This window comes from Orcinus orca, chromosome 10 (assembly GCF_937001465.1).
Source record: "Orcinus orca chromosome 10, mOrcOrc1.1, whole genome shotgun sequence".
Taxonomy (NCBI): domain Eukaryota; kingdom Metazoa; phylum Chordata; class Mammalia; order Artiodactyla; family Delphinidae; genus Orcinus; species Orcinus orca.
This window is the reverse complement of record NC_064568.1, coordinates 61,654,649-61,681,742: the sequence shown is the minus strand read 5'-3', so window position 1 is coordinate 61,681,742 and position 27,094 is coordinate 61,654,649. Positions and strand designations below refer to the sequence as shown.

At 39.4% G+C, this 27,094-nt stretch overlaps 1 protein-coding gene across 6 annotated transcripts in view; it reads left to right on the top strand.

The window, feature by feature from the left end:
* PRIM2 (DNA primase subunit 2) overlaps nt 1-27,094 on the top strand; it is a 276,052-nt gene that overhangs the window by 239,036 nt on the left and 9,922 nt on the right. For 4 of the 6 annotated variants that reach the window (XM_033424338.2, XM_033424340.2, XM_033424339.2 and 1 more), the window contains exon 12: nt 1,175-1,257. The exons of 1 other annotated variant lie outside the window; for it this stretch is intronic. In XM_033424338.2, coding sequence (XP_033280229.1) covers nt 1,175-1,257 — 83 coding nt within the window. Of the gene's footprint in view, nt 1-1,174; nt 1,258-1,615; nt 1,845-27,094 lie in introns of those variants that run through there. One more of the 6 variants, XM_033424341.2, reaches the window with a different exon arrangement.

The following is a 27,094-nucleotide window of genomic DNA, read 5'->3' as shown; positions in this document are numbered from 1 at the left end:
AGACAGTGAAGCTGAATCAACAACAAGACACGAGACGTGCCCATGGTCCCCTGACCCATAGCTGGTAAAGTGAGATTCAGATGCAGGAAGGGCAGCTCCAGACTCTTAACTACGTGCTGTACAGCTGCTCGTCACACTTCCTCGTACTAAATGGCATTAGAGTGTTGATCTTAATAAACTATATACTACGGTGAATTTTGTGACTTTCATAATTTGTAGGGATCCAGTGTTATCATGGATGCTTTTACTTGTAGTTAAGACTTTTGGTTAAACACATTTGTTTAGCATCTAGGTTCTTTTTCCATTATTTTTGCTGTGACCAATTTTCCATTGATTTCATTAAAAATGCACAGTTGTTTCTAATTAACTTACAGGTCCATCATCTGTATGACTGAAAAAAATTATCTGGTTTCCTGTATTAAATTTTAAATTAAGTATGTTGACTTATCATTACAGTTTCTTATTAAAATACCTAAAATTTCCTAAATTTTGGCCTAATACAGCTTTTACATTTCAATTCTTCTGTGTTATTTATGCATATTTTTTAGGAGTCCATCCATATGTTTCTCATGAAATAATATAGAGATTACATGTACCTACTATAAGTTGTTTTTCTATGAAGCAGTTTCCTATTTGTCATCTCATGTCCATCTGGGATTCCTTTAAATTTATATGGATTCTACTCTTTGGGAAGTAGGCATAAAATTAACATGTGAAAATGATGTGAGATTTTTATATTTCTTAGAGTTTGCACGTTTTTCTTTTTGTTTACACCATCTGTCTTCCTTTATGCCTTTATGTAATTTTTTTAAACTAGAAAAAAATGTGAGATTGTATAAAGTTTTTAGGTAAACTGTTTTATAGCTACTTGGTGATTATCTCTGCTTGTTAGCTAGTAGCATAATTAAAACTGCTTCCTCCTTCTAGTGAGTGGGCAGCCTTGCCTGAGAATGCTGGAATGTTTTATGTAAGTCTTGAGGCTGTAGTGCCCTGGTAACCGCACAGCTCAGTCGTCATTTAGATAAAGAGAGGAAAGCAGTTGCACCCATTGGCAATTAACTTTTTTATTAATAAGCTGTTAGACAATTAAGGGGTGCTGAGACAGTCTTTCGAGTGTGGTGGTGTATTACGTCCGGGTGAATAACCTTGCTGCTGTGCTGCTTGTCGTTATCAGGGTGCCCCTTCCGGCACAGTGATCCCGAGCTGCTGAGACAGAAGCTGCAGGCGTACAAGATCCCTCCCTCAGGGATCAGCCAGGTAGGTCGGACCCTGCCCTGCAGCCTCAGTAATGAGACAGTGGACAGGCCCTTCAGTTTCATGTCATGTTCTTGCAGCGACACGGTGTACTACCTGCTGGGCCTCACGCCAAACATCCTATCTTCTGGGTGAATTAAGCCAAAGCTTTGGCTTTTCTGCTTTAGACTCCTTGGAAATTCTAGTTCTTCTGTCTGCTAGGCTGCATTTTTACGTAATAACGGAAGCTGAAAACCTTTTTTTTTTCCTCTCAATTTGTTTTACTGTCTCAATGGGGGGCATTTTAAAAAAGTTTTTAGAGGAATGCATTGAAGCTTACTAATGAAGCTGAAAATCAATGATATCATATTTCATTTTGGAGACTTTGTGCTGTAGGGAAGTTGAAGGAGAAGATAACGCAGTATGGACTGGGCATTCTCATTTACTACATCAGATCCACACTTCCGAGGATAGTTCATCAGGTCGAACAGTTTATCAAACTACTTTGCCTCGTAAACCACTTAGATAAAAAAAGAAATGCTCAAATGTAAAACCAAATATTTAAGAGTATATCGTTTAATAAACATGCGTTTAAAAAACTTGTGACCTCACAGACATACTGTCTCTAGTGTGCTTTGTAAGTTGGCTTGGATTTTGAAGGAGTTCAAGAGGAGCTTCTGCTTCCTTAGCTGAAAAAAAACAATATCTATTTTAGAGCCGGAACATCTAAATCATTATATATCAATTTTTTTTTCTTGAAAAAAAAATTATTCTAGAAAACTCTACTGCTTCTGCTGCATCCAGAGTATATATTGATTTTAGTCAATTCAGTTCAAATCTTACAGTTTTTCTGTCCTCTGGGGAAGGCAGTGCTCAAGGTGCTCTTTGCAAATGCTAAGAAGATTCAGATATAAACCCTGCTCCTTCATAACCAGAATCTGGAGGTAAACATGTGCCGAGTGTAATGAAAGAGGCACACATAGAGTGTCTCGGCTCTTCTGAAGATGGGGGATGGCTACCAGATTGGGAGGCTGAGGATCACTTCCTGGAAGAGATGCTCTGTGAATTAGGCCTTGAGTGTATGGGGGTGGTTAAAAAGAGAGAAAGTGTGAATAAAAGACGGTAAGTGTATAGGATTACTAGCATTTCAAGCTTACGGTATTGGTGGCACCAGTACATCAACATTAATAGGCAACCTAAAAGAAGTTGTTGGTTTGAGAGATTAGGTTTGGAGCTGGGACAGTTAAATGGCAGACAGAATGTGGATTTGTCAGTGCATTAGACAAATTCCAGCGGAAATCTGATGTTCTTTAGGGTTAGAATTGTAGAACTGTGGGATTGGAAGGGACATTAGAAGAGATCTCTTCACTTTTGTGGAGTTGTGGGGTGTTACATGCCCTTGGGTGCACAGCAACTAAGTCAGTAGAAACAGAAATGGAAGCCAGGCCTTCGGACTCCACGTTTTCTTCCCAACCCCAGTTTACTTTAGAGCTGATTATCGTGAGTTTTCTGTGGGAGAGGAGAACAAATAATGGAGAAGAGGGGGTAGGGAGTCAAAAGCCAGGACTCAGAACAGAATCTTGGCTGATGCTTCCCTTTGTCAGGCAGTAGAAGGACAGAGCAGAAATGGGGGGAGAGGGAGGGAGTACTTCAGGAAAGTGCAGTGTACAGACGTCAGGAGAGGAGTGTGAGAGGAGGTGTGGACCACAGGGTCCTACGTAGCTGAGGGACTGGGTGGGATTAGGACTGAGGAGAGGTGACTGGATTTGGTGAGAGGCGTCAGTGTCCTGGGGGAAACCAGAGCAAGATCACAGTCACTTAAAGTTGAATGAATGAGACAGTGGCTTGGATCTGCAGACAGTGAGCATGTTTCACGGAAGGTGCTAGTGAAAGGGGTGTTGGCGCTATCAGCGTAAGCCTCATGGGTGGTTTGTTTGTGTGTTTGGGGCCAGAGGAGACCTGAGCCTGTTTGTAGGAAGAGGAGAAAAGAACCCATCAGAGAGGGTGGGCTTGATAAAGATAGAAACAAAGATAATCCCTCTCTAACCGAGCAGAATTAGCTTATGTCTCCATTACATCATGACCACAGTGTACACCCCTTTGCTCTTTTTCTTTTTCTCCAGTTTTCTTGAGACAAGATTGACATACAGCACTGTATAAGGTGTGCAGCACAGTGCTCTGACTTACATACATCATGAAGTGATGACCACAGTAAGATTAGCAAATATCCATCATCTCATATAGATACAAAAGTAAAGAAACAGAAAAAAAGTATATTTTTTCCTCGTAATGAAAACTCTTTATTTTCACATGTAATGCACATCAGTGTTAGTTATGTTTATCATGTTCTACATTACATCCTCAGTAATTATTTATCTTATAACTGGGAGTTTCTACGTTTTGATTGACTGCCTTCATCCAGTTCCCCCTCCCACAACCCCACTTCTGAAAACCACAAGTCTGACCCTTTTTTCTATGAGTTTATTTGTTGGTTGTTTGCTTTTTGAAGTATAATTGACTTACAATGCCATGTTAGTTCCTGGTACACAACATAGTGGTTCGATATTTCTTTATCTTTCAAATAATCACGATGATAACTCTAGTTACCATCTGTCACCACACAAAGATATTACATAGTTATTGACTATATTCCCCACACTGTACGTATCATCCCTGTGACTCATTTATTTTATAACTTAAAGTTTGTACCTCTTAATCTCCCTCATCTGTGTCTCTCCTCCCCTCAACCGACTCCCCTCTGGCAGTCACCTGTTTGTTCTGTGTATCTATGACTCTGGTTCTGTTTGGTTATGTTCATTCATTTGTTTTGTTTTTTTAGATTCCACATATAGGTGAAGTCATATAGTATTCATCTTTCTCTGTATGACTTGCTTCACTTAGTATAATATTCTTTTGGTCCATCCATGTTGTCCCAAATGGCAATATTTCATTCTTTTTTATGGCTGAATAATATTCCATTGTATATATGTACCACATCTTCTTTGTCCGTTCATCTGTTGATGGGCACTTCATGAAGAATCACTTTTTAAAAAATATAGGCTATTATCATGTTTATCAAGAAGAGTAATGCTTTTATTTAACAGTAGTGACTATGTATGTACACTCTTACCTTTGACTCCATTGCATTCCTCCATTTATGCTCAGTCCACAAGTAGATTCCTTACTTAGTTGCTGTGATAGTAATTTCCACGTCATCCTTTGGACCTGCATTGTAACTTTTTGTCTGAGATGAACACAGATGCAGAGTGCATGTGCGCAAGCTGTAAATAATATTTTGCTCTCATTTAATGTCTTTATTGAGTGGCTTTTCAATAGAGTGAAGCCAGCTCAGGAGCTGTGTTCTAAAGGGAAGAAAGTTGATGAACGAAAAATCCATGTAAAACATCTTGATGAGTACTTAGTTGCAGGCTGGCATAAGTGCAAATTAGAGCTTAAAAACTCCAAGTGCATGTTAAAATACTGAAAGAAAGTCAAGAAAAATATCATTTAAATGCATTTAAATGCAATGTAAGACTCAATGGAGCTACTTTTATTTCAGGGAAAAACTACTTGAAAAAGATACCTTCAACATTAAGAAATACTTAGATCTTAATAATCAGAATTTTGATGATCAGAAGAGAGATAATTGTGACTTAATTGGCATCACCTACTTTTTAAAGAAGCATATTTATAGGATCACATTTCATCATCCTTTTTGAATGAGCTTGGTATCCAGCTTAGGAAGACCAGAACTGAACAACAATAAAGCCAAAGATGATGGGCAGTCCTGCATTTATTCCTCAGCCCTCCCCCAAAAGAGAAAAACATGGAGGTCAGGTCACCAGCAAGACATCAGAATCCTAAGTGTTCATACCCCAACAACATAGCTTAAACACACACACAGTAAGAACAGAGAGAAATGAGTGGAGAACCAGACAAATCCACAGTTACATTTGGAGACTTCAGCACTCCTCTTTCAGTAATAACTAGAATAAGCAGACAGAGAACGAGTAGGAATGTAGAAGACTTGAGCTATAAACATACTGCCCCACAGCAGGTGAATACACACCCACATAGGTCACATCCTGGTCTTAAAAAATCCATTACAAAATTGAAATGAATTGAAATCAGACAAAGTACATTCTATGACTGTAACCAGTACAGTAAGGGAAGAAAAAGAAATAGAAGGCAGATTAGAAGGGGAGAAAGAAAACCTTCCTCTAATCTCAGACAATGTGATTATCTATGAAAAAAAATGTCAAAGAACCTACCAAAATGCTATTATAACTAATAACTAGCAGGATACTAAGTCAGTATACACAAATCAATTATATTTCTTCCAAAAAACAACTGGAAATTTAAAAATTTTTAACTATCATATGCAATAGTACCAAAAAGATGTAAATGTTTTTTATATGTATTTATCTACAGAATATGTGCAAGATCTTTATGCTGAGACATTGATGAAAACAGTCAAAGAACAGAGTTAGAGGTACACACTACCTAATTTCAAGAATTACTGTAGGGCTACTGTAATCAAGACAGTGTGGTTCTAGGGAAATGATAAACATAGAGATCAACTGGACAGAATAAAAAGTCCAGAAACAGACCCACATATATATGGGCAATGGATTTTTAAATAAAGGTGCCAGAGCAATTCAATAGGAAAAGAATATTTTCCAACAGGTAGTTCTAGAAAAACTGAAAGTCCATATGTCAAAAAAAAAAAAAACAATAAAACCTAGACACATACCTCATACCTTTAAAAAAATTAATTTGGAGTGGGTCATAGATCTAAATGTAAACCTTCTAGGAGAAAACAAGAAAATCTGAATAACCTTGGATTCAGTATGTTCAGTAAAAGAAAATGTTGATAAATTAGACTTTATCAAAATTAAAACTTTGGTCTGCAGAAACACTGTTAAGAGAATAATAAAATAGCCATAGACTGGAAGAAAAATATTTGTAAATGATGTATTTCATAAAGTACTTATCTCCAGAATTATAAAGATATAAAGTCCTCTCAAAGCTCAATAATCAGAAAACAGTTTTTTAAGTGAGTAAAAAGTTTGAACAGACATTTCACCAAATATTTGAATAATAAACACGTGAAAAAAACGTTCAGCATTAGGTATTAGGGAAATGCAATTTTAAAAGTATACGTCAATTAGAATTGGTCTAATTAAAAAAAAACAACCTAACGATACCAAGTGCTGGTGAGGATGCAGAGTGACTGGAAGTCTCATTCTTGCTGGGGGCCCACATGGTAGAGCTGTTGTGAAAGCAGTTGGCAATTTCTTATAAAGTTAAATTTGCACATACTGTTTGAGCTAGTTACACCACTACTAGATAATTATACCATTGAAACAAAAGCCTTAAGTCCACACAAAAACCTGTACATAAGGGTTTATAGTGGCTTTATTCTAATTCCCCCAAACTGGAAAAAACCCAGTGTCCTTCAGCGTGTGGTTGGATAAACAAATTGTGTTATACCTCATTTTATTGTGCTTCACTTTTTTGTGCTTCACAGATGTTGTGTTTTCTTAACAAATGAAGGTTTGTGGCAACCCTGCATCGAGCAAGTCTGTCGGTGCCATTTTTCCAACAGCATTTGCTCAGTTCGTATCTCTGTGTCAGGTTTTGGTAGTTCTTGCAATATTTCAAACTTTTTCATTACTATTATATTTGTTATGGGTGATCTGTGAGTGGTGATCTTTGATGTTACTATTGTAATTTTGGGAGGCACCACGAACTGCGCCCATGTAAGATGACAAACTTAATCAGTAAATATTGTGTGTGTTCTGACTGCTCCGCTGACCGGCCGTTCCCTCATCTCTCTTCCTCTCCTCTGGCCTCCCTCTTCCCTGAAACACAACAATATTGAAATTAGGCCAGTTAATAACCCCATAATGGCCTCCAAGTGTTCAAGTAAAAGGAAGAGTCAAACGTATCTCACTTTAAATCTGAAGATTAAGTTTAGTGATGAAGGCATGTCAAAAACCAAGACAGGCTGAAAGCTAGACCTCTTGCACCGAACAGTTAGCCAAGTTGTGAATGCAAAGGAAAAGTTCTCGAAGGAAATTAAAAGTGTTACTGCAGTGAACACATGAATGATAAGAAAGTGAAACAACCTTATTGCTGATAGGGTGAAAGCTTTAGTCTCTGGATAGAAGATCAAACCAGCCACAACATTCCCTTAAGCCAAAGCCTAATCCAGAGCAAGGCCCTAACTCTCTTTAATTCTGTGAAGGCTGAGAGAAGTGAGGAAACTGCAGAAGAAAAGTTTGAAGTTAGCAGAGGTTGGTTCATGAGGTTTAAGGAAAGAAGCCGTCCCCATAACATGGAAGTGCAAGGTGAAGCAGCAAGTGCTGATGTAGAAGCTGCAGCAGGTTATCCAGAAGATCTAGTTAAGATAATGAATGAAAGTGGCTGCACTAAACAACAGGTTTTCAATGTAGGCGAAGCAGCCTTACATTGGAAGAAGATGCCATCTAGGACTTTCATAGCTAGGGAAGAGAAGTCAATGCCTGGCTTCCAAACTTCAAAGGACAGGCTGATTCTTGTTACGGGCTGATGCAGCTGGTGACTTTAAGTTGAAGCCATTGCTCATTTACCATTCCAAAAATCCTAGGGCCCTTCAGAATTATGCTAAATCTACTCTGCCTGTCCTCTGTAAATGGAACAACAAAGCCTAGATGACAGAACATCTGTTTACAGCATGGTTTACTGAATATTTTAAGCCCACAGTTGAGACCTACTGCTCAGGAAAAAAAAAAGATACCTTTCAAATTATTACTGCTCATTGACAATGCACTTGACCACTCAAGAGTTCCAGTGGAGATACATAAAATTTATGTTGTTTTCCTGCCTGCTAACATAACATCTACTCTGCAGCCCATGGACAAGGAATAATTTCAACTTCCAAGTCTTATTTAAGAAATACATTTTGTAAGGCTATAGCTGCATAGGATCTGGGAAAAGTCAATTGAAAACCTTCTGAAAAGAATTCACCATTCTAGATGCTGTTAAGAACATTTATGATTCATGGGAAGAGGTAAAATACTAACATTAACAGGAGCTTGGAAGATGTTGATTCCAGCCCTCATGGATGACTGAGGGGTTCAAGACTTCAGTGGAGGAAGTAATTGCAGATAGGGTGGGTATAGCAAGAGAACTAGAATTAGAAGTGGGGCCCAGAGGTGTGATTGAATTGCTACAATCTTATGATAAAACTTGAATGGATGAGGAGTTGTTTCTTGTGAATCAGCAGAGAAAGTGGTTTTTTGAGATGAAATATAATCCTGGTGAAGATTGTTGAAATGACAACAAAGGATTTAGAATATTCTATAATCTTAGTTGATAATGCAGCAGCAGGGTTGGAGAAGACTGACTCCAGTTTAGAGAGAAGCTCTCCTGTGGGTAAAATGCTCACACAGCTTTGTATCCTACAGAGAAATAATTTGCAAGAGGAAGAGTCAGTTGACATGGCAGATTTCATTGTCTTATTTTTAGAAATGGCCACAGCCACCCCAGCGGTTCAGCAACCACCGCCTTGATCAGTCATCAGCCACCAACATCGAGGCAAGACCCTCCCCCAGCAAAAAGATTAAGACTTGCTGAAAGCTGATGATGGTTAGTGGTTTTTTTTGCAATGAAGTATTTTTAAATTAAGACATGTACATTGTTTTTTTTAGGCATATAGCTATTACACACTTAATAGCACTGGGAAACCAAACAATTTGTAGCTCACTTTATTGTGATACTCGCTTTATTGCAGTGGTCTGGAACTGAACCCACAGCATCTCTGAGGCTGCCTATAGGCATGCAATGGAATATTACTCAGCAATAAAAAAGGAACAAACTAGTGGTATACCCAACAGCAGGCATCATGCTAGGTGAAAGAAGCCATATGGTATGATTCCTTTTATGTGACATTCTGGAAAAGACAAATCTATACCTACAGAAAACAGTGATTGCTGGGAATGGAGGAGGTGTTAGTTACAAAGGGATGGGAGGTCATTTGGGTGATGGAAATGTTCAATCTGATTGTGGAGGTGGTATCATGACTGAATTTGTCAAATTTTGCAGAACTATACACTAAAGGGGGAATATTTTACTGTATGAAAATTATACCTTTTTTAATGGAAAAAAAGAGAATAGGTAAGTGGTAGCATAAAGAGCCAGTTACTCATCTTTCATAGCAGGAATTCAATAGGTTAAGTTAATAAATAAAGAACCCAAAATATCAGCATGTAATTTAGAATTATATAGGCAACAATCTAAATATATGGCCCAAAGTGGAAATGATGAACAGTAATTGCATCTTGGGAACAGACCAAGCAGGGAAGAAATGTGGTGTGGAAGCTTTTGATATTAGTAATTAGCTGCACTGTATACTAAAAAACTTATTTTTCACTTCCACAGGCTTAGAGGTTGAATGGGACAGTCTCATGTTATGTATGAAGTATAAATTAAGTGGTGTGTGCCTAATGGGTAGGTGGTAATAGCAGTAGTAAGAGCTGATGTGACGTCTTTGGATGTGAGGGTTTTAACCTTTATCCCTCTGTCCTCCCACTACCTACCGTAGTGTCCTGTCCACGTTAAGGGCTGTGAAAGGTCTGAGATTTTGTCCTCCTTGCTACCTGAGAACTTAGCTGCCACAATTTCACGGATGATGGCAGAAGACCTGAAGGTGGTAGCAGTAGCAGTGTATCAGCGTTTTCTTGTGTCAGCTCCCAGAGCCCCAGTTCCCACAGAGCAGCGTGAGGAAGGCCAGGTACTGTGGCCTGTGCAGTGGGTTCTTTCGGAGGAGAGAAACTCTGAGTGTGGGGTTCTGGATCTTTCCTCTTGGACAGTTCGCATGCCTACAGTTCCGTTCAGTGGAAGGTTCTGTATGTAAGGCTGTTGGTTACAGGAACATCCTTGAAACAGTGATCTGGAGCAAAGGCCATTGTTTTCTGTGCTTGTAAAATGTTCAGAGATTTGAGACCCTGGAAAATCCTCTCTTAACTGTCCAAGCTGGTGACCAAATGAATAAATAAGTATGTCTACAAGCTGTATTGGCCAGTTGTTTTATTGGCACCTTCCCTTTTTCCTCCTTAAAATACTGGTATGCATTTTAAGCTCAATTTCTTTTAAGAATTTCCAGTGAGGTAATAATCCTTGCAGTGCTTTGCTAGTTTGTTCAGTTAACCATATCTGTCAGTAGTTCCTGCCTAATTTAGGTGTCTTGAGTTTTGGTCTTTACTTTTCATTTTGCTTTCACCCTTTGCATAAAAATTGCAATTTTATGATGAAATACTAATATTTTAAGATACAGACATTTTAAGAATCTGCATTCAGAATATTGAATAAAATCTCTAAATGATCTTAAATACGTTTATTTCTCTGAAGAGGTTGTGTTTTTTTGTTGTGAAAAGACACACTTGAAATTTTCAGATTGCAGTTTTTTCACTGGCGCCTGGAACAGTGTGCTATATCCTTTCTTACTAGTAAAGTTGTCTTTTTACTGTGCTGAATAACATATGACATATCTTTAATTCTCATACAGTTTAATAAAGAACAGTAATTGCTGCCCACAGAGTACCTTTAAAGGTGATAGTTCTTTGTACTATGTGTCATAGTAGAGCTAACACTTTTTGTTGTAATCTGTGAATGCTTTTACTCCTCAGTAGCTTTTCTCTCTTATTAGGTAGAAGTGAGAGGTGTGCTTGGTCTGTCACTGGACACAGGACTTCCTTTCTGGTTTTATATTCTGGTCTGCACTGCGCGATTGTGCCAAGGGCTGGGATGGGGGCTTTACACAGTGGACTGGGCTTCCCTTGGCTCTCGCCACCCTGTCATCCTGTGATGAGGGGTTCAGACCTCAAAGCAACACTGGAGAAGGTGGGACCCATGCGCCCCGTGGCCCTGATGCTACAGAGCTCTGTTCCTCTGCAGCACTTTCCTTTCTTATTTTTCTTTTTACTGTTAATTCAGTTGAAATTCTTTTTGGTTTCTTTCAGGGAAAGCCTTTACTGTGAGGTGAATAATGATTTGGGGGTACCTACATTTAGGAATATGTTTAATACATTATTTCAACACTGGCAAATAATATGAAATAAAGATAGAATAGCTCAGAGTATAAATTACAGTTGGTAACAGGGTTTCAAAAGTCCCCGTTACTTTTTTTTTTATTTAAGTAAAATTCACATGATATGAAATTAACCATTTAAAAGCATACAATTCAGTACACTTAGTACATTCACAGTGTTGTGCAACCACCACCAGCCAGCTCGTGACCCCAGTGAAACCCGGTCCCTGGGAAGTAACCCACCCAGCCCTGGCAGCCTGCTGTCTCCATGGATCTGTCCATGCTGGGGATTGCATGTAAATGGAGTCATACAACAGGTGACCTTTTGTGTCTCGCTTCTTTTACTGAGCGTGTTTTCAAGGTTCCTCCTTGTTGTAGGATCTATCAGTACCTCATCCCTCTTTATGGCTGAATAGTATTCCATTGTGTGTTTATCCATTCACCCCTTGATGGACAGTAAGTTGTTCCCCCATTTCAGCTGTATGGTCTGAGAGCACCGCTGTGAACATTTCACATACAAGTATCTGTCTGAGTGCCTACTTTCAGTTCTTTTGTGTATACACCTAAAAGTAGAATTGCTGGGTCATAACATAATTCTGTGTTTAACTAATTGAGGAATTGCCAGGCTGTTTTCCACTGAGGTGATACAATTTTACATTCCCACCAGCTGTGTTGTGAGGGTTTTATATGTTCTCCGCTTCCTTGCCAACGTTTGTAATCCCCTTTTGTTTCAGTTATAACCATCTGTGTTAGTTTTCTAGGACCGCTGTAACAAAGTGCCACAAAATGAGTGGCTTAAAAAAAATTATTGTCTATAGTTCTGGAGGCTAGAAATCTGAACTCAAGGTGTTGGCGGGTTTTGCTCCTTCTGAGGCTGTGAGGGAGGATCTGTTCCAGGCCTCTCCTGGTTCCTGGCGGTTTGCTGGCGTCTTTCGCTTTGTACGTGCATCACCCTAATCTCGGCCTTCATTTTAACGTGGCGTTCTCCCTGTGTCTTTACATCGTCTTCCCTCTGCGCGTCCTCTTCCTCTTTTTGTAAGGACACCAGTCGTATTGGATTTGGGCCGACCCTGATGACCTCATTTTAGTTTCATTACCTCTGTAAAGACCCTGTCTTCAAATAGGGTCCTGTTCTGAGGCAGGAGGGATTGGGACTTTAACATGCCCTTTTTGAAGGAACACAATTCAGCCCATAACACCATCCTGATAGGTGTGAAGTGGTACCTCACTGTGGTTTTTACTTACATTTCTCCAATGACTAATGCTGTCATTATTTTTCATGTGCTTGTTGGCTGTTTGTATGTCTTCTTTGGAGAAATGTCTGTTCACATCTTTTGCCCATTTTGAATTGTGTTGTCTTTTCGTTATTGAGTTTAAGAGTTCCTTATATATTTTGGATACTAGACCCTTATCAGATATCTGATTTCTGTCTTAGTCCATTTTGGCTGCTATAACAAGTTACCATAGGCTGGATAGCTTCTAACAACAGATGTATTCTCATGGTTCTGGAAGCTGGGAAGTCCAAGATCAAGGTGCTGGCAGATTCAGTGCCCACTGAGGCCCCATCTCCTGGTTCATGGATGGTCATCTTCTCACTGTGTCCTCATGAGGCAGAAGGGGGCGAGAGCTGTCTGGGGTCTCTCTTATAGAGCACTGATCACCTACCAAAGGCCCTACCTCTTTGTACCATCACATTGGGGGTTAGGATTTTAACATACATATTTTGGAGGGGATATAAACATTCAGTCTATAACAGTTTGTAAATTTTTTCTCCCATTCTGTAGGTTGTCTTAACACTTCTTTGACAGTTTCTTTTGATGGACAAGAGCTTTTAATTTTGATGAAATCCAGTATGTTTTGTTCTTGTTGGTTGTTACTTGTAGTTTTGATGTCATATTTAAAAGCCCATTGCTAAATTCAAGGTTATGAAAATGGACACCTATATTTTATTGTAGGAGTCTTATAGTTTGAACTCTTATATTTAGGTCATCAATCCATTTTGAGTCAATTTCTATATATGGTGTGATATACAAGGGTCCATCTTCATTCTTTTTCATGTGGATGTTCTGTTGTCTCAGCACCATTTACTGAAAAGACCTTTTTCCCATCATAATGGTCTTACACCCTTGTCAAAACTTCACTGGACCTAGTTATATGGGTTTATTTCTGGACTTTCGATTCTATAGTGTTGGTCAGTATGTCTCTCTTCTTGCCATATAACACTTTTTTGGTTGCTTTAGCATTGTAGTAGGTTTTGAAATCAGGAAGTTTGAATTCTCCAACTTCATGTTCCTCTTTTTCAATATTGTTTTGGCTATTTAGAGTCCCTTGCAATTCCATATGAATTTGAGGATTGGCTTTTCCATTTCTGTAGAAAAGGCCATTGGAACTTTCATAGGGATTGCGTTGAATCTGTAGATTGCTTTGGGTAGTATTGATATCCTTTCAATATTATCTTTCAGTCTGTGAACAGGGGATTTCTTTATGTTTGTTTAGGCCTTTAATTCCTTTCAGCAATGTTTTGCAGTTTTCAGCATACGTGTCTTTCACTTCCTGGGCCAAATTTATAGGCATTTTATTCTTTTGAATGCTGTTGTAAATGGAACTTTTTCTTAGTGTCCTTTTCTGATTGTTCACTACTAGTGTTAGAACTACAACTGATTTCTTTGGGTTGTTCTTGTATCTGGCAACTTTGCTGAGTTCATTTATTAGTTCTAATAGGTTTTTTTAATGGATTCTATAGGATTTTTTCTGTATATAAGACTGTGTCATCTGTGAATAGGTATAGTTTTGCCTTTTCGTTTTCATTTGGATGCCTTTTTATTTCTTGCCTAATTGCTCTGATTAGGACTTCCAGTGCATTGTTGAATAGCAGTGGTGAAAGCGGGCATCCTTGTCTTGTTCTTCATCTCAGGGGGAAGACTTTTGTCTTTCACCAAGGATATGTTAGCCATAGGTTTTTCATAAATGCCCTTCATTATGTTAAGGAAGTTTCCTTCTATTCTGTTTGTGTGTTTAACCATGAAAATGTGTTGGATATTTTCAGATACTTTTTCAGCATCTGAAATGATCGTGTGGTTTTTGTCCTTCCTTCTATTAACGTCGTATATACATTGATTGATATTCATATGTTGAACCACCCTTGCTTCACTGGGATAAATCCCACTTAGTCATGGTTTATAATACTTTCAGTGTGCTGCTGGATTTGGTTTGCTAGTATTTTGTTGAGAATTTTTGCATCCTGTATTCATAAGGGATATTGGTCTATAATTTTCTTGTGATGTCTTTCTTTGCCTTTACTATCAGGGTAATGCTGGCCTCATAGAATGAGTTAGGAAGTGCTCACTCCTTTTTTGGAAGGGTTTGAGAAGCACTGGTATTCTTCTCTAAATGTTTGGCTGCCATCTAGTCCTGGGCTTTTCTTTGTTGGGAAGTTTTTAAATACTCAGTATCTTTGCCTGTTACAGGTTTGTTCAGATTTTCTGTCTTCTTAGGTCAGTTTTGGTAATTTGTGTATGTCTAGGAATTTGTCCAGTTCATCTAGGCTGTCTAATTTGTTGGTGTGAAGTTGTTCATAGTTTTCGCTTATCCCTTTCATTTCAGTTAAGTCGTTAGTAATGTCCCCACTTTTCTGATTTTAGTTATTGTGTCTTGTGTCTTTTTTGCTTTGTCAGTCTTTGTCAATTTTTTTTTTTTTGCAGGGGGTGGTATGCAGGCCTCTTACTGTTGTGGCCTCTCCCGTTGCGGGGCACAGGCTCCGGACGCGCAGGCTCAGCGGCTATGGCTCACGGGCCTAGCCGCTCTGCAGCACGTGGGAATCTTCCCAGACCGGGGCACGAACCCGTGTCCCCTGCATCGGCAGGCGAACTCTCAACCACTGCGCCACCAGGGAAGCCCAGTCTTTGTCAATTTTCTTGACCCTTTCAAAGTACCAAGTTTGGGGTTTTTTTTTTTTTAATTTTCTGTATTGTATTTCTCTTCTCTATTTTATCTCCACTTTAATCTTTATTTCCTTCTTTCTATTGGTTTTGTGTTTAGTTTGCTCTTTTTTTTTTCTAGTGTAAAGTTAGGTTATTGATTTGAGATTTTTCTTGTTTTTTATTGTAGTGTTTACAGCTAGAAATTTCCCCACAAGCAGTTTTCTCTATATTCTGTAAGTTTCAGTGTGTTGTATTTTTGTTTTCATGTGTCTCAAAGTATTTCCCAATTTCCCTTTTCTTTAATTTTCTTTTTTCCTTGACCCATTGGTTGTTTATGAATGTGTTGTTTAATTTTTACATATTTTTGAATTTTCCAGTTTTCTTTCTGTAATTGATTTCTTATTTCATCCCACTGTGGTCAGAGAAGATGTTTTCTATAATTTCAGTATTTTTAAATTTATTAAGACTTATTTTGTCACCTAACATATGATCTATCCTGGAGAACGTTCCCTGTACACTTGAGAAGAATGTGTATTTTGCTGTTTGGGATGGAGTGTTCCATATTGTCTGTTATGTCTAGTTGGTTATAGTGTTGTTCAGGTTCTCTTTCCTTGTAGCTCGTCTGTCTAGTTGTTCTACCCATTTATGAAAGAGTTTCCAACTGTTGTTGTAGAGCTGTCTATTACTACCTTCAGTTCTTTCGATTTTTCCTTCATGTATTCTGGGTCTCTGTTTTTCAGTGCGTATATGTTTGTAATTGTTTCATCTTCCTGACAGATTTATCCTTTTAGCAGTATATAATGTTGTTTTGTCTCGTAACATTTTTTGACTTAAAATCTGTTTTGCTTGTTGCTAGTATGGCCCCAGCTCTCTTTTGGTTACTATTTTCATTGAATATCTTTTTCCATCCTTTCACTTTCAACCTATTTTTGTCTTTGGATCTAAAGTGAGTCTCTTATAGAGAGCACATAGTTTGATTATGTAATTTCAGGCATTTTTCCATCCTCTGCAATTGGAGAGTTTAATCTATTTACAGTTAAAATAATTACTGATAAGAAAGGATTCACTTTTGTCATTTTGCTGTTTTCTGTGGGTCACATCCCTTTGTCCCTCAGTTCTTCTATTACTGCCTTCTTTTGCGATTGATATTTTTGCAGTGTACTGTTTGAATTCTCTTCATTTCCTTTTCTGTATATGTATTTTTATTTATTTTCTTACTGGTTACCCTGGGGATTGCAGTTACCCTCTTAAACTTACGACAGTTAGTACCAGCTTAACCTCTGTAGTATACAAACCTCTGCTTCTGTTTAACTCTGTCCCTCCCCCTTTATGTTGTTGTTGTCACAAATTACATCTTTATACATTGTGTGCCTATTAACATTGATTTATAGTTATTGTTTTATGCATTTGCCTTTTAAATCATATTGGAAGAAAAAGAGGACTTACATATCAAAAATGCAGTAATACTGGCCTTTATATATTATGTAGTTACCTTTACCAGTGTCCTTTATTTTTGTATGGTTTTCAAGAACTGTCTAGTGACCTTACATTTCTGCCTGAAGGACTCCCTCTAATATTTCCTGTAGGGCAGGTCTACTAGCAACAGACTCCCTCAGCTTTTGTTTATCTGGGAATGTATTAATTTCTCCATTTTTAAAGGGCATATGAATCTTGGTTGACAGCTTTATTCTTTGAGCAAAATATGTTACCGTGCTGCCTTCTGTTCTCCTTGGGTTCTGCTGAGAAGGCCGCTGATACTCTTGCTGTTTCTGGTAAGTGAAGAGTGGTTTGTCTTGCTCCTATCCATGTTTTCTTTTGTCTCTTTCAGTGGTTTCTTTATAATGTGTTTCTGTGAGTTTTGTCCTCCTAGGAGTTTGTTGAGCTGTTTGGATGTGTAGTTGTATGTCTTGTATCAAGTCAGGGAGATTTTCAGCCGTTTTCCTTCAACTGTTCTTTATACCCTTCTGTCCCCTCCTTCTGGGTGTCCCGTGTGCATTTGTTGGTGCACCTGCTGGTGTCTCACATGTCTCTTTGGCTGTGTGCATGTTTCTTCATTCTTTATTCTTCCTACTCTTCAGACTGGATGATCTCAACCAATCTACTTCCAAGTTTGATGATTCTTTTTTCCGCCTGCTGAAATTGGCTACTTTTTCATTTTAGCTATAATTTTCAGCTCCAGAGTTTCTCTCTGGTTCTTTTTTATAGTTTTATTCTCTTTATTGCGATTTTCTCTCTGTTAAGACATCATTCTTCTTTCCTTTAGCTTTTTGTCTATGGTTTCTTTTAGCTCTTTGAGGGTATTTAAGACAACTGATTTAAAGTCTTTGTCTGATGAGTCTAATGTCTGTGCTTCCTTGGGACCAGTTTGTATTCGTTTCTCCTGTGAATTGACCCTACTTTCTTGTTTCTTTCCAAGCTTTGTAATAATTTCTAGAAAACTGGACATTTCAAATATTCCAAGTTGCTAACTCTGGAAGTCTGACTCTTTGTGTGTGCCTGGTCTGTCCACTAGCAGCCACTAGCTACATGCAGTGACGGTATAGCACTTGAAATGTGGATGGTCCTCACTGAGATGTGCTGAAGGCAGTGGTGTATTGGTAAACCAGCTCTGGGGGAAAGAAGCCTTGACTTATGTCATTTGCTGATTTCTGTTGTGTAAATACTCCTACTGGACTGATGTGAAACTACCAAAGTGATGTTACAAACCCTAACTTGGGAAGAGTTGTGCACAGTCCATTCTCACAAGCCAGTGGGGTCAGCTCCAGCACACCGCCTGCCGTGAGTAGAAAATGTATGCCAGGTTGCAAAGAATTACCATGAAAAAGCATTGTAAAATATCTTAGTATGATATTTTTATATTGATTACATGTTGAAATGACAGTAAACAATATTTATTTATTTATTTATTTTGTGGTACGCGGGCCTCTCACTGTTTTGGCCTCTCCCGTATGCGGAGCACAGGCTCCAGACGCGCAGGCTCCACGGCATGTGGGATCTTCCCGGACCGGGGCACGAACCCGCGTCCCCTGCATCGGCAGGCGGACCCTCAACCACTGCGCCACCAGGGAAGCCCAACAATATTTATTTAAACAAGGTGTATTATTGAAATTAATTTCGTGTTTCTTTTTACCTTTTTAATTGTAGCTATAGAAAATTTTAAATTACAGATGTTACTCGTATTTCCATTGCAGAGTATTGCTCTAAATAGTTGAGACTATTGAGTATTAGAGTGATTAGGTTCTATTTCCATATCATATTTGCTTCTAGCATACAGTTGTGTTTGACCTATTACAGCCAATATTTACATGTTGACCCATAAATGAGTAAAAATAAAGCTACTCATTTTTCAGGTTTTTTATTAAATGATTCATTATTTACAAGTATATTTCTGTATGAATATTGTTTAAACTGTCTTTTTATTTTTCATTTTAGTGGGTTTTTTTAAGAGAGGAAGAGAAAGTGTTTTAGTTATTTACTCAGCATAACCACTAATGATTATTTTAACAGCAAATCTAATTGGTGCTTCCCGAAAAATTAATAGTGATATTAAAACCTTGAAATATGTAAAAATGTATGGTCTTTATGCTTTTTGAGAGGTTGGTTAACCTCTCTTTTTCACAGTCCAAACATTCTCAAAAAGTTAGTGACCATATTCAATCTAAAACTGGTAAATAACTTTTAATGAAGAAATCTTTCAAAATGGACAGTTTAAAAGACTTAAAAGTAACACTATGTCAAGAAAATTTTATGGCAAAGATAAATCTCAACGACTCCTTACTCAGTGTTCATATAAATCTAAACTACCTAAAGCTCCTGTGATTTTCTTAGGTGAGGGGTATGAAGAGTACTTATCAGCAGATGATGGTATCCATCTGTCCATTACTTTATGAACAGCAACTGCTCTCAAGAGCAGCTTTTCTGTCTTTCATCTCCACGAGCATCTCTTCTCATTTATGAGAATTGCTGCACTTAGCTTTGCTTTTTCTTGGTGATGTAGTTGAAAATGTGTACATTGTTCTTGGTAAATCTTAGAACAGCATTAAGGAAAAGATGGGAAGTTGAGCTTTAGAATTGGTGTCAGGAGGATATGGTTCCATTTTTGGCTTTATCATAAAAATCCCTGAATATCTAACTTGATTTCTGTGTATATCTTTCCTTTTCATTAGGCTGAAGATAAATGGTCATTTGAAGATTATTTAATATTGTCAAGGTGATTCAAAGAAGAATCACTTTGAAAGTCAAATAATACTCCATTTGTTAGCCAAAGCCATGAAAGTTTACTTTCATTAAAATTGCATTAAAATGGAAAACATAGTCTTTATTAAAAGAAAATTCAGTACTCTATTTATAGTTATATATCTTTCTATAATTATTTTATTATTTATTCATTCATAAAAAAATTGCTGGTATCTGTAGAGGAATTTCATTCAGTAGCATATGGTAACTGTCATTTATAATACTTACAATAAAATCTACCTGCCTATCTATGGACAAAAAACTATTCTCCCTACAAAAAACTATTCTCCCTAACTTAGTTCTGTTTCATGATCAGTTTTAAAGACTATTCTCTCAGAGGACCCTCCCCACCTTTTTTTTTTAGAAAAGCAAACTTAAAGTATCCAGAAAGTTGAGTAATTAATCTTTTTTCATAAAGCAAGTGTTTCAGATTCTCAGTCTGCTTACCGTTAAGCCATTTCAGGGGACTTTCCTCGTGATCCAGTGGTTAAGACTCTGTGCTTCCAATACGGGGCGCGGGTACAATCCCTGGTCAGGGAACTAAGATCCCACATGCCGTGCAGTGCAGCCAAAAAAAAAAAAGCCATTTCAGACTTCTTGGTAGTATTGACCATCAATTTACAATGTAGTTTTTGTTAGACGAAGTTTCTGTTTCTGAATATATATATATATATATATATATATACACACACACACACACACACACACCCCTATATTTATATGTAAACATGTATAGTTATTTTTTTCTCAATCTTCCAGTCCTTGAAAAAACCTCATTTGAGTGACAGATGTTAAGTTTAGTTTCTTTCTTCTAGTTTAGTTTCTGTTTTCAAGCAAATAGGCTACATCTCCTTTTATAGGTAAGATCTTTGAAAATAACTATTAAGTCAAGGATAAATCTTTTTCATCATTTCCATAAAGATCATAGGACATAGTGATTCTGAAGTGGCAAGCTTTTATATTAGGCAAAAAAATAGGATACCCGCCGCACAGTTGTGATTAGTGAGTAAACTGTGGGGTTGTGGTCTGGCCGCACTTTCGTCTGCCCCTCCCAGCAGACTTGACAGGATTCTCACTTGCCTTCCCTCCCTCCGTCCTCTCCTCAGCATTCTCTTTCTCTCCCTCCCCTATTCCAAGTTCACTTAGTTGTTTATGTTCCCCTAAAGCTTAAATCCTTTAACCCAAATGTTGGAGGTATTTTTAATGATTCAAAACCTTTATTCAAATATAGTAAGTTAAAAGACAGTGGGACATTTTCAATATTAGGGTATCTATATTGTGGATAAAAATAAGGGAGTAATGTAATATGATTATTAAACTTGAGTGTTATATGCCTTTCAGAAAGCCTCTCTTCTATTTAGAATTTAGCTGACTTGCAGGACATTTCAGGATTTATGAGGTGTGGCACACTTTTCTAACTGGGGAGGGTCACAGTTTTGATCAGATTTTCCCAGGCATCTCGAAGGCCTAAAAAATTGCTATAAGCATTCTTTTTCGCATGTGTTTGCATATATATGTGAAAAACAGATTTAGAGAGCTGGTAATTAAGTAAAATAACCAGAACAATATCTGATACAGACAGAGCAGGTGTATAAGATGTTGTTATAGACCTTATTCTTCCTCACCTGATTCCCATCCCTCTCCCTGCAAAACCAAACAAACAAGCAAAACACAACTTGCACTTTATCGGGGCCTGGTTCGCTGTGGTGGGGTTTGCATGCAGGACGTTTGCTGGGGAGTGCTCTCAGGGTCAGCACCTGTCAGGGAAGGAGCAGGCAGGACAGAGCAGAAGGGGACGTGGTCTCTAGCTGGTCCACAGGGAGCTGTGACTGGTCCTTGATAGGAGCGTGCTGCATCGTCGGCTGGTCATTGGGTCAGGCCACTCTGGGGAAGATGGCTTTCCCCAGCCGACGGGACTGCTGCCAGCTCTCAGTCGTCAGCACTTTCTGAGCCTGGAGACAGTATGCCCTGGTCCTGAGGAGTGGGCGGTGTCCGTGGTACTCTGCCTCTGGGGAGAGCGAGTGCAGCACCAGATGATGCTGAAGCCGGAAGTCAGGACAACATCCACGACCACTCCCAGGACTCTTGAATCTGTCCCTTCTGCTCTGCTCTCTTCCCATTGTCCACAGTCCCTCTTCCCTCCGAAAGTCCTTCACACTGATTCCAGGTCATCTTTCTAATATACTTTATATTCTTCCCGTCCCCAAGCATCTTGCTTGGAGTTTCTGTGCCTCCTTTGCATGTTGTCCCGTGTCTGGGTTGCCCTGACCCTTCCTTTATCTTCATCTTTGTGATTCGTTATTACCACTTGGTTCTGTTCTCCCCTGAAACTCATATTGAGCCCTTTCCCCTCCCCTTCTTGTAGCGTCCTGTGTTCTCCTGTATCAGGTCAACACCTGTTTGGTACTGTTTGTTCCCTTGTCTGTCCTCCCCTCCAGACTGTCTTTGTAGCCTTATCCTCCTCGAGGACATAAATGGTATCTTTCATCTCTATAAACCCAATCCTGGAGTCCCTTCAAGGGGCTAAGTGAATGTGGGCTGCGTGGATGGAGTGAGAGAGTGACCAACTGACTCGGTCATAGTCTGAAAGCTCATTTGAGAGGTGCGGGCAGGGGCTGTTGTGTACACAGACCGGGATGTTTTCCTGTTTGTGTAAACTATACACAGTGATGGCAGATTTCTACATTTGGATTCCAGTTAATTTGATGGAGTGGTGTCGCTCTCTTCTCCAAAGTGTCCTCAGATATGAGTGGAGAAACCTCTCAAGCCCTTTTAAAGCCTGTGGAAGAACTAAATTAAGTTAGTAATTTTTTTCCTGTGGTGCTACACCAATAAAAAAAAGAGAGAAAGAGAAATGGAAATCAACTGTCTAATTGCAAAGGCTCTGGTAAAAGTGCTCTAAGATGGATTCAAACAGAATGAAGTTTCTTTGGGGAGGAAAAACATTTATTTTATGGCTCAATAAACATTTCCCGAGCACCGTCCATGTTGCTGAGTTTTCCGTATGTTCAAGTCTGGAAACAAAAAGATTTAAGAAGCTGTGTTAGAGCTCTTAGTTGAGTGGCATTACAAGACATAATTAACTATAATGAAGTAGGAGAAGTGCTTTAAAAAATTATTCTAAATGCTAGTTGAAGAGCCAGAGGGGGAAGATCTGCTGAGGAGGGAGGAGTGACATCAGGGATTGCTTCACGTAGGAGTGACGTTTGCATTGGGTGTGAAGGTGGGGTAGGAGTTCCCCACTGGAGGGAGTCAGGCTTATCAGGCGGAAGGGGGAGCATCCATTCAATATCAGCAAATGTGATCAGGTGTGACTGTATTCCAGTTACCATTCAGGACCCTGGGAATATAGTGATGAACTAATAGCAAGGCCCCTCCTCCTCAGAGGTGATACTCCAGTGGAGGAGACAGACAGTAAAGAAATTCAGTGTGGTGAGAGAAGGCTAGACAGGAGAAGGACTAGAGTGAGACTCAGGGGAGGTGAGCACATTCAGATAAGGCGCCAGGGTGTGTTCTGAGGAGCCCTAGTCCTGTGAGATCTATGAAAACAGGTTCTGGAGACAGACTAGTTGAGAAACACCACCCTGGTAAGTCCTGCCCTGAAGAAACTTAAACAATTCTGGACTAAACCAAATCAAACAGTGCATCAGACAAGAAAACCCTCTGCGTTATCACAGGAGTTTTGTGAACTAAAATTCCAAACCATACACCCTGGGAGAAGCTGGACTGGAGTGTGAGGACCCAGGGGCCAGGTGGGCAGGAGGGTCCTGGGTGGGAGCGGAGGCAGGACTGTGGCCTGATGGTTTGTGGCCTTTTGAACCACGATGAGGAGTCTGGGAGCCAGCAATGCCAGGGTTAGGTCTGGGTTTTAGGAAAGTTAGTTACTATGGTGGCAGTTCAGAAGCTGTCTTGAATGAGGAAAGGATAAATCAAGAAGCTTTGCAATAAAAAGGGATTGATCAGGGCCTGAACAATGGAGAGGAAAAGATTAATTTTAAAGACCTTTGGAGGTAGAATCAATTTATTTGGATAGCTATGTTTATAGACAATGAAGAGTGACTCAGAAAAATTCTTGGCACATAATGTTTTAAACGAAGGAAAGCACATCTTCATGAGTGGGAAACTTGCCCCTGACCCCCCAGTAGGTGAAGGTCACAACAGAGTTGTAAGTTTTGTGGGAGAGACAGGGGCCAAGTAATAAGATCAAAAGTGTTCCAGACTCTACATCACAACTGTGTTTTCTCTCACCTTCGAAATGAAAATTAGAAATGGAGCGGGAAAATATCAGCAAATATCTCCTCTTGAAAGGTTGATTTTTTAGGAAGAAACAAGCTTGTTATCACTTTTAAATAAAACAGAACATGACCTTGAGTTAGAGACAGCTGAGCTGCGTGTCTGGTTGGTGAGGTCAGCGTCTCCTCCCTGCAGCCCAGGATGGGCAGGTGGCTGCATTCTGCCGCCAGAGAACCATCTGGACCTCATGGCAGGTGCTGAAGCAAAGGCGAAGAGGACGTCTCGGTGGCTGAGAGTATGAGCATCAGAAGGGAGAAGGAAGGGTGGCTCTAAGTTATAAAATGTTATCTATATTTCTATTTTCATATACGTATATATGTGTGTGTGTAAGTATAAATATAACATTTCCCACCAGTACTTTGTATCGCATATGTTTGTCAACGGCTGTGATCTGTCACCAATCAAATGAGAAAACTGTCGCCTTATTTGCTCTTTGCCCCTCCCCTGCAAGGATATCTTGGTTATTAGCCACTTAATTGGGATTCAAAACCAAAGAGTAATTTGCCTTGAGGATGAAATAGTTGATGAAGTGTAATTAATGATTTTACCAAACTTAGGAAATACAAATATGATGAACATTTTCTTGTAAAGATGACAAACTGCATTGTTAAAAAAAAACAAAAGAAAAACTAATATTCTTCTTGATGGACTTTAGTCAGCTGATAAGTAGTTTAAGATATAGAGAGAAAAAAGTTAAAGAATATGAGTTACCAAAATATAGTAGTTTAATACCACTATTCCTCTTAATTTTTCTTAGCCTTTTGACTACTGATGTATTAGAACAGTTGTTAAGCTTCACATTTTGTACTTTAGCCTGGAAATATTGGCATTAAAAACCAAACTCGAATTGCCATTTGAGCAATATTCTTAGACCTTCACTGGAATTTTCCTTTAAATAATAATCTTTTGTTTTCATCAAATAAGCCTTTATTTGATAAGATTCTTCAGATTGTCTAATTATATTTTTCTAAAGCCTAATTAGGAAACTTCTAGCTTAGGAATCGGAATTGGCACTTGATTTGCTTTCCTCCTTAAAGAACTGTTAGTTTGGTATTAATGCTGGTTCACGAGGAAACTGTGGTGTGCTGTGGCTCTTCCAGAAGGACCGTGGGGGCTGGAGGGGGTTTGTGTCCTTGCTGGGTGAGCACAGCTGCAGGCTGCGGGCTGCGTGGTGACATCTACGGGCCATGCAGAGTGGCTCTGTCTCACTGACCACATTTCTTGGGCTTTCTACACTTTCCTCCCACCTGCTTCTTTCACCATCCTATTTATCTTCTCTTATCTCCGTATATTCCTTCTTCTTGTAGAGTTTTCCACTCTGTGTATATGTGTTTGTCTCTCCGGTTCTCTTTCGAACCCTCCCTTTGGCCAGTCTTGCCTCTGAGCCCCCAGCCTTGGGGAGCTGGCCCTTCAGGACCTCTGCTGGCAAGACAAACACTGTCCAAAAGCACTACTGCCTATTTCCTCATTCTGGGTTTTCTACAAAGTGTTTTTTCTTAAAAAAATTTTAATGTCATATTCAATATATGACTAACACAAAAAATATATGTAAACACGCACATTATGAACTAACTAGCTATGCACCCCTGCCCCCCAAGCAAAGCATATTTTAAAAAACATGGTTAGGTAGGTAAGTTCAACATTGATACATCGTAAAATATTACCACATCCAGTATTTCTTCATTCTTGAGAAAACATAAAAGAAAAATTACAGCTTCAAAGAAAAGCATACCACTTCTGGTTGAACCTAACATCTCTTCAAGTTCACAGTCATCTGGCTATGAGTCAGGCATATCTGTCCACAGCCCAGGGACACGGACTCTTCTGTTAAAACTTAGCACTTTAAAAAAAGGTCACTTGAATTACGACTACACAAAAAATTTAAATTCTGAATGAGACCAACTCTTCCTAAGACCCTGAATTTCAGGAAGGAAGGATGGCTTAGTGATCACAGCTGTCATGTGTTTCAGACGTTACTGTAGACCCCTCCCTGGTCAGCCCGGCCAAGTTGGCAGTCAGCCTTCTCAGTGTCTCTGAGTTCTTCCAGGGCTGTTTAGACATATCGCAGAGAATTGAAGCTTTGACTCCAAGTTCCGTTACACAGCCCTCTGGACATCTGTCCTTCTTGGCTTTTGGTGTTTCATTGCCACATTTCGGTTTTTGCTCCTGTTTGATGAACTACATTTTAGTGTCTTGCTCACACCCCACTTCTCCTTTCCCTTCCTGTCAATTGTTAGCTTTGTCTTTCCTGCCCTGGAGTCACCCAACCATCAGCACATGGCACCAGCACCATCCTCAAAATGGACGTACCTGTGGGATATCTTAATACAGTGTTTGCCAGGGGTGTTTGTATCAGAAAATTTAAGAAGAGAAGGTGCAGGGGTGGTCTGCAGTTGTGCTGTGTGCAGACAGCAGACACACCAGTGCAAAGGCTGAAGTCAGCAGGGGGTGGGTGCTGACTCCAGGGGGCTTGAGGCCTCACACTCTTACTCATCACGTTGCCTAGCGACTAGTAAGCGGTATTTGTGGTGTTTTACATTTATTTTACATGTTAGTTCCTACTGATATGTGGGCATCTTACTGCATTTTATTTAGGAAGTCAGTTGGGGTAGGGAGAGGGTTCTTTACTCCAGAACATGGGGGGACAGGCCCTTGTGGAGTGTTATCACATAGAACAGCTGTTTTTCAAAAACAGCCCATGGCCACAAAGTGGGAAATGCTTCTATCTCTAATTGCACCCCTTCTCCCCACAACGACTGTCAGCACCTGGTCCAGGCCCCCCTTGTCTGTCCCCTAGACTCTTGCAATGAGCTCACTCTCCACCCCGCCCCCAGCACAGCAAGCAGAACATCCTGTGAAAATGTGAGTCGTCTGCTTCACTCCAGTGCTTAGAGCACTGCAGCAGCTCCCTGTTCCACTCAGGAAAACCAAACCTCATTCAGTGTCCAAGACCCTTCCTTGTCTTTTCCTGTATCTCTTTAATGTAGATCATAATGGGAAACTAAAGTATGTATTTTTATTTGTTGGATTTCTTTTTAGTAATATTTCTCATTTTCTATCTGTGTTTTATTTATTTATTTTTAAAATTTTATTTATTTTATTTATTTTTGGCTGCATTGGGTCTTCATTGCTGCATGCCGGCTTTCTCTAGTTGCGGTGAGCGGGAGCTACTCTTCGTTGTAGTGCGTGGGCTTCTCATTGCGGTGGCTTCTCTTGTTGCAGAGCACGGGCTATAGGCGCGTGGGCTTCAGTAGTTGTGGCACATGGGCTCAGTAGTTGTGGCTCGCGGCCTCTAGAGTGCAGGCTCAGTATTTGTGGCACACAGGCTTAGTTGCTCCGC